The 16,516-nt window shown below is 42.8% G+C and overlaps 1 protein-coding gene across 19 annotated transcripts in view; it reads right to left on the minus strand.

Moving 5' to 3' along the window:
• Positions 1 to 16,516, minus strand: part of adgrl2a (adhesion G protein-coupled receptor L2a) — a 105,749-nt gene that overhangs the window by 69,658 nt on the left and 19,575 nt on the right. For all 19 annotated transcript variants that reach the window (XR_014869597.1, XM_085134123.1, XM_085134124.1 and 16 more), the window contains exon 2: positions 15,959 to 16,143. Coding sequence is in view for 18 of the 19 variants with exons in the window: in XM_085134123.1 (XP_084990249.1) it covers positions 15,959 to 16,034 (76 nt within the window). In the remaining variant the exon portion in view is untranslated. The remainder of the gene's footprint in view (positions 1 to 15,958; positions 16,144 to 16,516) is intronic.

Here is a 16,516-nt window from a genome sequence, read left to right on the forward strand (position 1 = left end):
TGAGGGCACTTGTTGCTATATTATGTTTCAGGAACCTCTTTACCTCGGAGCGCTCTACAAAGAGGCTGCTGAGCAGACAAAATGGCGCCACCCGAGTGTACGCTGATGGTTCACGGACAGAAAAACACAATCACAAGTCTGCGCCTGGAAAGACTTCTTAGACGTGCGGCCACGTGCTCGTAAAAGAAGTCCGGCAGCCCCATCGTCACTTCAGAGATCTAAAAATACGAGATGCTATTTTACTCGCTTTGATGTGCTTTCACTTTAAGATAGTGCACGAATGTATACAAGCTCTTAAAAGATCGATTTATATCAATCAAACACGAAGACGGAGAATTTTTGAAGCATTCTCGCCATTAATTAAACAGCAGGGAGTGAAAGTTTAGGGCATAGACCAAAAAAAAAAAGATATAATATGGAAAGCTCAGTCCTGTCACCATGGCAACATGATGGGAGCAGAGACATTATTGGCCCTGTTGACACTTTCTAATCAGAAATTCTGGTCAGCCATCAACCACCACGACCACAAGAAGACCAGCCCGGCTCATCGCCATCAGCTGTCACGGAGCAGAGCGAGGATTACTGACATCATCCTCCCGTAGAGTATTCAGTCAGGCCTCTACCCTGTCGCTTTAATGCGATTCGACAGTAAACCTTAAAAATGTCGTGCATTTCCCAGTCAACAAGTGAACATCATAAAACATCTGTTTGCTGAGCACTTAACCTTTTGACATGTGCTTGTAAACGCTGTAAATGGTGTTGGAACATGCTAGTAATTGCCTCTGATTGGTGTATAGCACCTCTGTTTCCATGGGTTATAGCACTTTATTAAGCCAGTGAGAAACCTCTATTTAAGGGTTTCCACTCCGGCTTTTACTACCCAGACTAACCTTTGTGATGACTTTAAGCACGTGCAGAAGCTGAGGCTGAGGAACTGTGAGAAACCTCCCATATGTAAGGGCGGCCGATTAAGCGCCGTCTCGTTGCCGTAATGTTTTAATTCATTTTTCTCACAGATGAGCCAAATCAATCGGAAAGTGACCATCTGTTAGGATACGAGTGTCATTGAAGCAGAGGTAATGACGAAAATGTCTTCCTATTTCACACAAACGAGGAGACATTAGAGTCTTTTTCAGCCATGTAGAGACTGTGTCGTCTCATCAAGCCGGATAACAGACATAAAGAACGTGCAGTCGAAACGGGTGCATTTAATCAGAACACCAAACTTACTATCTTTCTATGAAATACAGTTTTTTTTCCAGTATTTCTTTGCTCCAACCCTAATGCATAAATGAGAGTCGTCTGCTTTTCATCACAGCGATATTGCATCCAGCAAATGGTTTTTAAATCAAAACGACTGTCTGCAACTCCAGTTCTACTTTTTCCAGAGTTAGTCCAGGGGCGAGGCAGCGGCTGATCAAAAGCTCTATTCAGTCATCATTGTGCTCCGAGCACAAAAGAGGACTCGAGATTATTTTGATGTCACACCAGATAATTTTTCTGTCGCGAGCCAATGAGAAGTGTGACGGGGACGCTCCCGATGCTTGTCGTCTGCCGTTAACGCAGCCCTTTGATTTTCCTCGCTGCTCTGATGAGAGCTAAACAGCTGCTTGTAAATGAGCTAGCGTCGCCGCTCGGACAGCCATTATTCTGCACTCCTGAGCCGACAAGGTCGCTTGCTGGGGGGATTTTGGGTGAAAGGAAAGTGTGGCCTATAGCATTAGCTCGGAGCCACAGGAACCACAGCTTGAGTCCCCCAGGTTCTGGCACCCCGAGCCCCCTCCCCTTTTCCCTTCGAGTCTGCGAAGGAAAAGAAACCTTTAAGTCAAAACTCTTCCCACAGTGCTGATTCTATAATCCAGAGATATCCTTTACAGCAGCATGTATTCTTAAGAAGTCAGGTCCATGCAGGGGAGGAGAAGAAAGAAAATATTGCATATATCCTGCAAACAGCAGGATATGGTCGACTGCAGACTCTGTGTGGCCGTTGTAAAGAAGAATTGCACTGGCTCGGCAGATATTAACGTTCTTTGGAATTCCTTCATATTAACTTTAGCTTATTTTGTAGCAAACAGCAGTTACATGTGTAGACGTTTCATCTGTAATTCAGCCCAAAACATCTGTATATAATTAAAGTGTTTGAATTTATATATATATATGTATATATGCAGAATATAATAAAGTGATTTAGTCTTTAAAACCTACTCGCACATGGAGAGGGAGACAGGATCAGAGAAAGATATTGGGAGAAGAACAAGAGGCAAAGAGCAGCAGGAGAATGAGCATTCCAACCTCATTTGTATTCTCCACCATCCAGTTCACTCCAGTTCATTTACATCTCTGCTACTTCCATAGCAACAGCAGGGGGGCTATCAGGAGCATCTTTGATATAGGTACATGACTCTGAAAAAGATCTTGTCATTTTCCTCTGAATAGGTACTGTGAGAAGAAAAAAACATTTTCCATCCTTTTGGTTTGGGTGGGCTTCCTTAAACAGGATTTTAACCTGTCACAGACTCCCCACCCCACCCCCTGGTGTTTAGTTTTTTCCTCATCTCCAACCAGCACCTGTAGACATTTGTCTGCACTAGAAATACCATCATTGCATAGGAAGGAAATATAATCCTGTGGAAACCAAGCACCCGAGCATTTATTGTATTTTCTTTCTGATCCGTAAGAGTTTGAACAAATGCATCGAGTCTGAATGCCAGACAGAATCAAAATGCACAACAACGGCAGGAAAACACAACCTCATCAGGTTCCATGTACACTCGTATGTAAATCAACCTTTAGGCCTAATTAAGCTCCATGGGGCTCATCAAGGTCATAAATCCCATTTTTTCATAAAGCATTATTGACTTCACATTATCTGCACATGTCGGCTGACTGCACTCGCAAGCACACAGTGTCATCTCACTGTCTAATATCGGATAGCCCCGAGGCCGGGCAGTGTGTGTGCGTCGCTGTGTGTGTTTGTATTTGTGGGAGAGAGAAACGGGGAGTGCTTTTTAGGTCACACACAAAAAAGCAAGGACATCTTGCGGTAATGAAATGGCTGCGATGACCATCAAATAGTAAATTTTGTTTCATGGTCCCTAACAAATGGTCACAGCCAGACTTGAATGTTAAATCGCTATACGTTTAGAGATTATCAAAGAGAGGTCAAGGCTTCTCGCCTCGCGTTATCACAGTGTGATACCCGGCACAGCGTGGAGGGTTTACTGCAAGGATCCGAAAGGTAAAATATTACAAATCGTGACACAGCTTCAGTTTTTTTAGCAAAGTAAACTGTGATTATTATTTAACGTTAAAGTGAAGCTGCTGCATGCTTTGTCCTGATCCCACGAGTCGTCCTAAACAGCTTGATGTGTCCCTGTTAGGGCTGCGTGGCACAGTCATAATTCTGTGATCATGAGTATTTAACGTGACGGCTCACTGACTTCTGTGGCATTTGCTGAAACTCTGCTAACTCTCTGAATCCAAACAGCTGAATAAACCAGAAATAAACCTCCAGTAGCCACCAAGCACATAGGGCTGCTCAATTAATCGAATTTTAATCACGATTACGATCAACGATCATTAAAAATGACTGAGCCGATTATTAGCCCCTCCCTCGTGCTTTACTCTCGCGCTGCTCCGTGTGGCGAATCGAGCGCACCTCTCTGCGTTTCGAACACGTGTCACAACAATTAAGAGCAGCGGTCTCCAACCTTTTTTGCGCCACGGACCGGTTTATGCCCGACAATATTTTCACGGACCAGCCTTTAAGGTGTCGCGGATAAATACAACAAAATAAAACTAGTACTGGTACTGAAAAAAAGAAAATTTATTCATAACACACGTGAAAAGACCAAGGAAAACCGAGTAAACGATAAAAACGATAACAAAATAACGCTGAAAACCGATAAAAACTTGAAAACTATACATTTCACACCTGAGCCTCAACTCTCGCGGCCCGGTACCAAACGACTCACGGACCGGTACCGGTCCGAGGCCCGGGGGTTGGGGACCGCTGATTAAGAGGACCCGAGGGAAGCTCGGAAAGCTCAGCAGAAGTTATTTGGAGAGGAGAGTGACTGCTGTTGGTTGAAAAGAGGTAAAAAAAACTTCAGTGGTGTGGAAACATTATGGGTTCAGAGTCAGACGTGGATCAAGTAGACACAGTGTGTAAACTTTGCTACAGTGTCGTAGCTGCACCACAGAGCAACACTGCAAAGTTCACTAAACATAGATGTTTACATTTTTCATTTATTTCTTATATTGCAAACATTTGCACTGTTATCAGTACTTGCACTATTTTATATTATTTTTGACAATCTTTAAAGTCATTATTCGATACATTGTTATTGTTAAATAAATATCGTCAAATAATCGAGATCTCAGTGAAAATAATCGTGATTATCATTTTTGCCATAATCGAGCAGCCCTACAAGCACGTTTAAAGGTGGGAGCAAAGAGTATCGGTGTAAAGGAGAAGAGGGAGCTGAATTTATTAAAAGTTCCAATAAATGTTAAGTAAAAATCTGATTACCAGCCCCGCTCCTCCAAACAAGAGTAAAGCATCTTAGTGACAGCAGGTCTGTCAGAACACTGAAAATATTCAGCATGTTTTTAAATGCGATGAGTTTTTTGCAAAACACCAGTCAGACTTGAATCGGTTTGTTTGTCACATCGACACCATTTCCACAGTTTCCATTACAAAGAATGTAAAAATTGGACTGAGATGCATTGGGTAGCACAGACTTCCTTCTCTGCTCCAATGAAGCGTTTGATGCTCCTCAATTCAGTAAAGAAGCATTTCCCAATGGGTCACCAGCAGTGGCAGTACACACAAATGAGAAGGATCCATCTGCTGCATGTTTGCCTTCCCAAAGTGCACTTCTCCGAGCAGGCCACAGCAGTGGTTCCTTTCCCCGAGACTCAGCCCTCATGTGTATGCATTTGTGCCACATTATTCAGCTAGTGCTTCAACTGACCCCCACCTGGCATTTAAATTCCCTGACCAACACGCTAGTCATGCCCTGATGACACGACTACTGCTCCAACTGAATTCTTTATGCAGCTCTTACTCAGACTAGACTTGCTGCCTTCTTGGTTCGGCAGATTGTTATGTGACAAAACACAGTTTTACTCTGATACAATGGCCTCATCCAAGGTTATGCACAACTCCAGAGCACTTATCTGACAGAGAGCAACAGTTGTTTGGTTTGATTTGATTTTTTTATGAAGGATTTTCTTCTTCTTCTTTTTCTAAATCATGGGACACTTATCTTAAGATTCCCTTTGGTTTAAGGATTCCAGCTCATAATTCTTGAATAGAAAGTTGAAATTTATTTATTTATTTGGCGTTGTTCATTATAATCCAGAGCCTAAGGCTTACCTTGATGGCCTTCCATGTTACATGTGTTTTCCCCCCCAGCGAATCATGTTACCTTTAAAAAGAAGGTCCGCACCAACATTTGTATGTGTGTCTGTTTGAAACTTTTACTTCTGGAATAACTTCGTCTGAATCACGTCTGATGCCCAAAATTCTCACTCCTCCATCTGTCTGCAGCCCTCACACATGTCACAGCAGGAAGTTCTCATTTAAGAGTTTCAGATGTCGCTCATGGTTATCAACCTTATTTATATAAAGAGAGAGCAGATTTCTCCTGTTTTGGCTTCCCTTCATTGGCTTCCTGTTAAATCCAGAATTCAAAATCCTGCTCCTCACATACAAGGTCTTAAATAATCAGGCCCCATCTTATCTTAATGACCTTGTAGTACCATATCACCCTATTAGAGCACTTCGCTCTCGCTCTGCAGGCCTACTTGTTGTTCCTAGAGTATTTAAAAGTAGAATGGGAGGCAGAGCCTTCAGTTTTCAGGCCCCTCTTCTGTGGAACCAGCTTCCAGTTTGGATTCAGGAGACAGACACTATCTCTACTTTTAAGATTAGGCTTCAAACTTTCCTTTTTGCTAAAGCATATAGTTAGGGCTGGACCAGGTGAGCCTGAATCCTCCCTTAGTTATGCTGCAATAGACGTAGGCTGCCGGGGGATTCCCATGATGCATTGAGTTTTTCCTTTCCAGTCACCTTTCTCACTCACTATGTATTAATAGACCTCTCTGTGTTGAATCATATCTGTTATTAACCTCTGTCTCTCTTCCACAGCATGTCTTTTATCCTGTCTTCCTTCTCTCACCCCAACCAATCACAGCAGATGGCCCCGCCCCTCCCTGAGCCTGGTTCTGCTGGAGGTTTCTTCCTGTTAAAAGGGAGTTTTTCCTTCCCACTGTCGCCAAAGTGCTGCTCATAGGGGGCCATATGATTGTTGGGTTTTTCTCTGTATCTATGAAGCGCCTTGAGGTGACTTTTGTTGTGATTTGGCGCTATATAAATAAAACTGAATTGAATTGAATTATTTACTGCATGCTGGCTATTTTAAATAATGGTGGTGGTACTGGTGTGTTTGGAGGGGGTTGTCTTGAAATTAAGGTACAAACCGAATAAGAGGCATGGGTAAGTAATATAAAAAATGCACCAAGGGGGGGTTGGGGTTGAGTTGATATCACTAATTTAATTTGATAGTCCTTTATAAGATGTCTTTTATTACAGTTTTCCTTCCGCCCATCATTTACCCAAGAGTGGGGCTTCAAAGCAGGAGCCAAAGCCCCTGACAAACACACTCAGGGGTCATTCTGGCTCACAAAGTCACACGAGGTCAAGTCATAGCGTTTTTACAAGCGCATAAACGCCCTGAGCTAGCATGTGTGAAGCCTGCCAGCAGCTAAACCAGCATGTCGGGACATCTTCATTCTAACTAAACAGCTTCTTTATTTACTGCAACCTGCTTTGGCACCATTTGGTCACGTAGCCAAGAAGCACAAAAACACAGAAGTACAAATACTAACTAGAGAGGAGAGCTGTAAGTTAACAAACTTCATAAAAGGGCATTCAGACTGACTTCCAAAGGTCGTGGCTCTAAATTCAGTATATTTATGGGTGTAGTTTCACCACCCCTCAAATACAGGAGCCTCTTCAGGATTTATAGCTGCTCTAAATCAGCAGTGAAGAACAGGACTCCAGTAAGGGCAAGCAGGGATATATTACGTGTGACTCTTGAGAGCGAACTGTAAAATCTGTGAAATCATAAGGCTCAGGATATATTACGCTTTCTTAACAGAAGCTGTCATTACCTGTCCTGCAATCAGTTTTCCTTTGCACGACATTCAAACCGTACCTGCACTTTTCTGCGAGCGCGTCTTTCGGCAGCGGCCCTCACAATGAAAACGTGATTACGTCCTCTTTAAACACCTGCAGATTGTTGCTGTTTACGTATTTCGGCTGTTGAAACGAGTCGATGGTTTCATAAACAGCAGTTCACGACCACTTCACTGCCTTAGCTGCTCTTGTTGAAATCAGAAGGTGCGGCTGAGCTAAACTGCTCGCGCTGATAAATACGTGTAATTCACCCTACGAAGGAAAACGGCGACGAGTACACAGTTAAATCCATTCATGAGGATTTCATCCATCTCTGATTTTGCAGAAGGAGCTGAAGAGCGAACATGGACGCGCTGCGACCCATGTGACCTGAACTCTGCAGTTTAATCACCTTAATATTCCACATCATTACAGCAAAAGTAAAAAACCAACGTTTGCCTTTTGACCAGCTGAGCGAGTTCATTTGTGCGGCACAAGGTGCTCACGCTGGTTCTCGTTTGAAACGCTATCGACACCGGATAATCAAAAACATTCGACTCATCCTCCCCTTGCAGACAACACTTCATCAGTAGTCCTGGCATGAGGTCTGTCTGTAGTCCTTGATGTCCACTACACAGGCTCCAGCAACATAAGAGCCTGTGCTATTTCTGCCATCATGCGAGGAGGTTCGGGTCTTTTCTGAACACTTTTGTATCTGCTGGATATACTGAAACCTTTAACATCAAATCTTGCAGCAAACCCGGGTTTCAGGCACAGCAAGTAGCAAATCTGCAACACGAGGGCAAACACAGACACAACTTTTAAAACGGAGGCATATCTGTGACAAATTGAAGCCTGCTTACACCACGATGCTCACATCTGCCACGGTCACATTAGAGACTACCAACAAAAGCACAAAACAATAAATTTTCCACGAACAACAGTCTCTGGTTATAGACCACTGCACTGGAGAGTGATAAGATAGATTTGTTTTCCCATATTTGGGATTTAGAGAAAAGACTCGATAAGGTTATCAGAACATGTTTTGTAGATTGTTTGGGATATACCCGCACGATTCTAGCAGGGCAAGAAGAAAGCGAGACAAAGCATGACGGTAAAACTGAAGACAGACAGGGACATGAGGGTAAATGACTAATCTAAGGGTGCCTGAGATACGACCGAGCAGAGGGCTCGTGGGACCCGTGTGAATTCCCGTTATCCAGACAGATCAGCCTGGAGAATGATGGGACGAGGTAGTTTTCACACTAAGTCTGAGGCTCTGTCATGCTGAACCACTCTCTCAGACAGGCCTGAAACCCAATTAAAGATCATGTTAGAGGTTGAGCAACACACCAGGAAACACCGTCTTGTTGTTTTGTAGCACAGCACTGGAACGCTCGTGGCTTAATTAAAGCAGTAACCGTATTTGCAACAGGAAACTCTTTGCTTCGGTTTAGAAAGAAAGAAAAAATGACCGTAGAAACGTTGTGGAAGTGCGTGAGAAATTTGGGGGCAAAATGCTTTATGAACAGTGTTGGGGAGTAACGGAATACATGTACCGCCGTTACGTATTTAAAATACAAAATATGAGTAACTGTATTCCGTTACAGTTACCGTTTAAAAAGGTGGTATTTAGAATACAGTTACTTTGTTGAAATAAATGGATTACACGGCGGTACTTCCCTGTTTCATATTGTGGCGGGTCAGGATTGTTTGGGTTTTGTTTGACAGCTACGTTCTGTTGTTCCAGGCAGCGTTACGGTTGCCATGGTTACAGGGTGACGCTCGCTCTCTCTGCATGTTTCCTGGGTGAGAGAGGACTTTTTGTTGTTGTTGTGCTAAGCTAACAGGCAGAATGCTACAGGTATAGCTCTAAAGAATGTAGCATCATGGGCAGTGTAGTCCGTGCTGCAGGGAGAATGGACTGTCATACACGTTATGTGTCTGTGAGCGAGGGAGGGAGAAAAAGGAAAAGTACGAGCTGTCATCGAGCAGAAACGGGAGCTGGAAGCATGTAAATATAATAATAACCACTGCAGCCAAGAAGAGAGCCTGACGAGCCCAGTTGTAAGTAAGCTATTAAGACTCGACTGTACACCGTGTTCGTGTTTTCCTCTGAAACAATAAGTTCCGTTGGAGCAGCCTTTCAACGCCTCTCTCTGTCTCTGCTAGCAAAGTTAACCCAGACAACAAAGTAAAGCTAGTTTTCTGCTACGAGCCGACACAGAACCCACCGTATTAGCCAGAGGTCCCTTTACTACGGTTCGGAGCCGCGGACCTTCAGTAACAGTAATAAATCACAGCAATAGTACATTCACGTAGTTGTAAACAGCATGATAATATATTAAGTAATCCAAAGTATTCAGAATACGTTACTCTCATTGAGTAACGTAACGGAATACGTTACAGAATACATTTTGGGGCATGTAATCTGTAATCTGTAATGGAATACATTTTAAAAGTAACCTTCCCAACACTGTTTATGAAAGACACTTCAGCATCCCCGCCATGACTGACATGGCATCGTATCTGCTGTTTGAGCTGCCGCATCTGTGTCGCGGCCCCAGATCTGGGCGTGACTTATGGATGGTGACAGCAAACAACAAACTAATGATGCTTTCCAAGGTTATCTCCGCATAAATAGCCATTAAGAAGAATGCTGACGCGGCAGTCCAAATCCACGAGCGCAGGAAGCTGTTAAAAACCTTTAGCAAGGGCAACGAGTTAGCAGTCGTAGATTTTGGGTTAGTGGAACATCCTTAAACTGCCTCAGCAGCCAGGTGAAGGGAATATCAGTGTTTGGGTGGGAGAAAGGAGAGTGCCAAGATGTCAGCGCTTCACCGTGCTTGTGCATGACAAACACCAACCTGGAGCCAGCTGTGACAAAGCCCTAATCCAGAAAATCCCTCCTTCCTTTGCTGAAAATCCTAATGAGGATTTGAAGTACTCGGCAGGGAGGAGACCCGGGGGCTGTGGTTACTCCTTGCCACTGCTTGCTCTCCCAGTCATTGTCTCCTTATCTCCTTATTGGCCAAGCCTGGCTGGCGATGAAAGAGACATGACAGCATGGTGGGCCTTCGCACACAGGCCCCACGCCTGCCTGGCTCCGCGGGGAGCCAGATTCCACAAACAACCAGGATGACATCACACAGGAGGTAGAAAGACAAAACCAACAGAGGTTGGTTTAGACGCACGAGATAAAAGGAAACTTTAAAAATCCAGCCCTTTAGCCTTTACCGTTTTGCTTCAACAATAAGCAAATTGGAAAGTGTGAAAACTTAGCATTTCAGAAAGTAATTATGCAACAACTGATTTGTCTCTGTTAACAAATTAGGTATGGGCCAATGTTTTCAAAGGCTGGCTCGTAGCTAAATGCCAAATTAAGTGATCAGGGGACTGGAGCATGGCGACGCAGCGGGGTGCTATTCTTTTTCCACGGACACAACCGACACGAACGAGTATTCAAACAGGGAAAAAAAACGGTTTACTCATTTAACAGTATTCTCTTTTTATTTATAAGACAACTAAGAAATGGGCAGGATGAATGGCTAACGATTAGTCTGAGATACAGTGTGTGTGCCTTTAAAGGCCGGGCTTATGATAACAGGATTTATAGTTTACCTGATTGGATTTACCTGTTAGATAGTTATCTTCTTATCTACTTGCCCTAATGCTGGTCAGTAAGACAGTGGAGCAGAAAATAGAGAACAACGTGGAAAATATAAAGATAGCAGCATCTTAATGTTATAAAACAGGCTTTTATGGTTACAAGAAAAGGCTAAATGGGTCAAATAGGTGGTGCCGGAGCACTGGGAGGAGCCGGGTCCTGCCCTCGCAGGTCCTGGTTCACATTACGCTGCAGGCTTTTACTTCTCGCCTTTATATTTTCAAAACACCTTGATTATTTCTCTCCACTGACTTTGGTGTGACAGCTTTTAAAACCCTTCTCTTTTCATTTCACGTGGTACAATAACAGGCCCTTTCTTGCTGCCCTTGAGAAATCTCAAGTACTTTGAACGTTTTAAGCATCGAGGAGAAACTAGTGTGGTTTCAGGGTCTGTGACAGAAACGGGAATTCTCGAGCTTGTTTGCCACTTTTGCCACTGAACAAGCAGCTTTTATTATAATGCAATGGAAGAGAAAATAACTGAAGTTTAATTTTTGTTGCATAAGGTCGACATGACCTACTTATACATCTACAAAACACGATCACTCACATAGTAACATCCGTACACTGTGAAACTGTGACAATTAAATTAAACAAACTTCCCAAAAAGCTCCCAGGAAAGGGAATTTCCTGATTAACTGCTGATAATAATTTCAAACCAACAATGGTGCACGAAGAGCAGCGCAGGGACAGGCGAGCGTGTTGCAACTTTCACCCTCCTATCGCATTTCTAAAAGCGAATCCCTGCTCTTCGGTTCGGCCCCGCGTAATTCCAACAATCGTCGGGAAACCTTTGAGGAGAGTGTGCGGCTGAGCCGGGTGTGAATTGTTATTCTGTCGCTGATACATACAAATCCTTTCAACCCCACCAGAATTCACTAAATTATTTTGAAAGATATGTGAGCCAATTTAATCATGTATTGCAGGGGTAAATCACGACTGGTTTTGTTTTTTGCAAAAAAATATTATTACTTCGTAAATTACACCTTCGCCTCATTTTAGGTGGGTTGTCATGGTGATATCCACAGGGAAAGCCAATGGGACAAAAGGAAATAAACCCACTACTTTACAGAAGACCACTGTGAGCGTGATTGTTGTGCTGATGCACAGACGGACAGAAACATAGATAGGTAGATAAAATGAATGCTATTAATCACTGTGCTTAGATCGCCCTCGCTCTGTTTCACAAGGTAAATTAAAGCCTGTAAACATAATTAATTAGTGGAAGGCAAAACATGCGTCGAGCATTGTGAATATTAATGTGTGAAGCCTGACGCTCACCTATAAGCTGAAACCGGTGCTGCTGGTGTCTGTGGCAGAATTCCTACCAGCTCTTTCTGTTTTAACCCTTTAAGACCTACCATAGAACCAAGTCCGCCAGAGTTTATATTATATTTTTACATGTTGTAGTGTCATTTTTGGGAGCATTTCACATTGATATACATCAATACAACCATTACAGCCTAAATTTTAATAATATGTCTGCATTAAGTGCATAGTAATTACATAAATTGCAAAAAAAAGTGCAATAAACTACCAAAAAAAAAAAATCGTTTTTGTTTTTTTTAACATATATTTCTAGTTAGAGAAATTTAAGAGGCTTATCCCTCAAAACTAAATACAAAAAAGTTGCACAAACTAGTTTCCCACCACAGGAAATTTATTTTGAGTGTCTTCATAGTTTTATTTACAATACACCAATTTTTATACACTGCAGGAAAAACGAAAATAAATATTATAATGCAAATTTGCAAAAAAGCAGCATATGCATCAAAATAAACTATTTCCAGCAGTGCAATCAGTGTTGCCAACTTAGCGACTTTGTCGCTATATTTAGCGAGTTTTCAGACCCCCTTAGCGACTCTTTTTCTAAAAAGCGACTAGCGACAAATCTGGCGACTTTTTCTGGTGTTATTGGAGACTTATTTATGACGACTTTTTGACGTGAAAACGCGTATCGCTCTTACGCTCAACAAGCAGCGGTGCTGCCGTGGGCGCCTCACCCATGCCAAAGGGCTAAGGGGTGGAGGATAGTCCTCCCCCAGCTGCTATCAGGGCAGGTGATGTTCACACCTGTGCGTCCAAACGGCAAATGAATCGCGCATGAGCGAAGCCGCTGCTCCCGCACTGACTGTAACGCAGTCAGTTCTTCTTTTACTGTTATGCTGTTTTGTGGATCACAAGGTTTAAAACTACTTATAAACACACACACACAAAGTAACTCCACCAGAGTGCCAATTTCGGGTCACTTTTGCCGGTCCAGGCCCGGATAAAGAAGCAGGGTTGGAATTGTGACATTAAAAAACAATAATTGCTAAAAGAAATTTAATTTATAGTTCTAAATAAATTCTAACTGCATTTAGGACGTTTTTTACTCACTTTATGTCTCTTCCACGATGTTATTTCTCTCTCCAACAACGTAGGTTACAATTACATTAGCATGACAAATTATGCAAATTAGGTGATGACGTCATTTGGTGACTTCTAGCGACTTTTAGGACAGCCAATAGCGATTTTCCTTACTGAGGAGTTGGCAACACTGAGTGCAATATGAGTCCTAAGCTTCCCAGAAACGACACAGAAAGTCAGAAAGTCAAACATAACTTTTAAAAACACCAGTATAGGCTCACGAGGCCCTGATGGTAAAAAACTACATTTCCACAAAATGACGTCACTTCCGGTTTCGGGCAGGTCATGGCGGACATGCGATAGTTCACGCTGATGGATGTAGGAAGTGTTACGAACAGCTGATCGGATCGGCAAAGCGTGTTTCTGGAATATTATGTTTTTGTTGCTGCAAGTGCTTTTTATGCAGTTTTTGCAAAGTTATATGTGGAAGGAAACTGTGACCGAGGACAAGCTGATGGCATAAGATGTAAGTACAACTCCTCCGGTTTCATATGCAAAAAAAATTATTGCGCTAGCTCACGTGGTTGTAGAGCTACGGGATTTAAAAATAGTTACGCAAAATGGAGCGTGCCCGCTCCGACCGGTTTTAAAGGGGTAAAAGGGCATTCCCACACTTCACTATTTCACTTCCATGAATTTAAGGGGAATTCAAAAGGTCAAAATTGATTCACCAGAGACCAAGATATTTTTGTCAAGTCTTTCCTTCTTAATTCTTTTCCCACTTTTTCCAGTCGCTCTCCTTTAGAACCGTCTTAACGGATTGAGTAGTTCTTATGCTAAATTATTTTCACCTGATGTCTCTTTAATAAAGGTGAAGCTAAATTACAGACAGAGAGCAGAAAATAAAAAAGTAAGTCTATACTATAACCAGCACTGGGCTCATATCATCGTGAGTGATCGGAGTATCTATGTGGTAACGACGCCCATGTGGGCTTTTGTGCAGTACTGTCTGAAACGTATGTAACAAATCAATTTGGGAAATTAATGCTGCAGAATAGGCTGAGGAAGGTGCAATTTTGAGAGGTGAGGATGTGAAGGGGAAGGAAAAAACGGGGGAGAAATGAGCCCAGGAAACAGATATTCATGAAGGAATGAGACAGATGGTCAGTATCGGTGTTGGCTGTGTGTATGAGTCTTTCTTTAGATACAACAAAAAAGAAAAACTGGAAAACTAACTTTAAACTATTTACAGCACTGCACTAACCCATTTAATTCAATTATAAAAATGCATTAAAAAGATATTAGGGGTAGACGCAGTTTAATGAAGCATGTTTACTTGAGGATATTGTTTGTAATGAACTGTTTCTGGGCTGAGATGGGAAAGAGGAGAAGGTGGGTGGGGGGCTCGGGGAGGAGGCGATCCAGCAAGAGGAAAAAGGTGAATGACAAATGCCATGTTGTTAATAAACGGGGCTATTTATGTGTTTTTGAACCCGTTCTCCTCCCCGACTCTGGACACAATGTCACGTCTGTCTCTTGTGCCAGAGTGGACTCACGCAGCACGTGCAGTTCACTCCTTCGCACTGTTGCAGCACATGTATCTTAAAAAACCATTAAGTCTATCGACAAGATTTATTGCAAACCCTGCTGACTGAATTTTGTGGAGCACCCGGTAAACACCAGAGGCATGCAACATGGATAAGAAAACCTCTGAGGGTTTCCTAAATAGATTAACGTGCATATACACGAGTCTCGTAATTGCTCTTTGCCCAAGGTTCAGAATTGGGGTTTAGTAAAGTGCCGATATTTGAGGAAAACATATAGATTTGTATGTGCGTGCATGTAAAGACAGTGCAATCGTTTCCCCGACTGTTTCCCGTACGGTTTCACGTTTCTTACACGAAAGATCAAATTGAACCCAGGTGATACATGAGAAGACCATATGGTGAAGCTCGTCGTGCCAGTGTGACCTGCTACAGTGTAAATGAAGGATGTTGAGAAATCATTACCTTGGAAACCTGAATGAGTAATCCTACATTATTACTTCTTAAAAAACTTAATAAAGCAGGTATAGCGAACAGTTGGCGAGATCTTAAAACAGTTGGCAGCAGTGAAGCAAAATCTGTAAAGCACTAAAAAGATGCAAACCTCGGTTTATTTTAAATCCAATAATCAAACGTCTAAAGTAAAGCACCTCTAGTCTTGCGATTAAACACTAATAAGTAGAGGATACAGTTTATGAGATAAGGCTTGGACGCATAAATCTTGTAATTACGATACAGCTGAGAGTGATTTAATCAAAACTTAATGCAGTATGATTAAAACACGTTCAAGCTTTATATTTTTTGAGGTGTGAAATCTGCGCGCCCGCCTGCCACGAGACAGAACATTTTAGTGAGGAATTTAAAAATGGATCCAGCTCTGATGCCACTGGGAACAACTGACGCTTTCAAGCAGAAAATCTCAGACAAATCACAATTTACCAACTAATGAAACCACTCAAGATTATCCCCCATCCGCCTGTGCCCACTGTCCTCCAAGCTGCATTACTTACACAAGCAGTGGCTGCACTCAGAGAGCAGATTTGGCTTCAGTCACAGTGTAACTGCTCATGCTATATGCAGTGGAAAACAATAGCATTAAAAAATAAGGGTTTTATGTGAGCCTGAAAAAAAACAACAACACACTTTTTCAAAAGATGCTATCAAAAAAAAAAAACTAGCACTATGTTTTTGACGAAAGCAAGAGGAGCTACTTACCCTCTGTGGAGTGTACTTGGGCTAGAGTGATGAGAAACCAGCAGAAAGTGGGTAGTTTCCACAGGGAGCAAGACATGGTGCCAGGTGTTGATGTTGTGTGGCAGATTTGTGTCGTGACTAACAGGTTCTGATTAGAAAAGTCCAAGCCAAGTGGTCTCAGAGATGCTCATCATTGATCCTCTAACCTGCAGAGGGGACAAAAAAAGACATTCCCTTCAGCAGTGATAATAATTCAACGTGCGAGCTCTGTCCTCGTGTGATTTCACAGTGGAATTCATCCTGTAACACTCATGTCACAAGGCACTTGATGCTGCATATACATCCCGCTGCAGAAATGTGACAACTGTGAAATGCCACAAACCCCGTGCACGCCACTAAAATAAGCCCAGAAGTTCAATAATCCTGCAAAGGGAAATCCCTTGATGGCAGCTCAATGCTAACTATCTCCCCGGCAGGGAGGGGTGGGGGTGAATCGTTGCGTGTGTGTAAGCCGAGGGGGGGCTGAGTGGGATCGGCGCCGTGATCAAAAAGACGGATCCCGCCCTGTCCACCTTCTAC

This window comes from Neolamprologus multifasciatus, chromosome 15, assembly GCF_963576455.1.
Source record: "Neolamprologus multifasciatus chromosome 15, fNeoMul1.2, whole genome shotgun sequence".
Lineage (NCBI taxonomy): Eukaryota > Metazoa > Chordata > Actinopteri > Cichliformes > Cichlidae > Neolamprologus > Neolamprologus multifasciatus.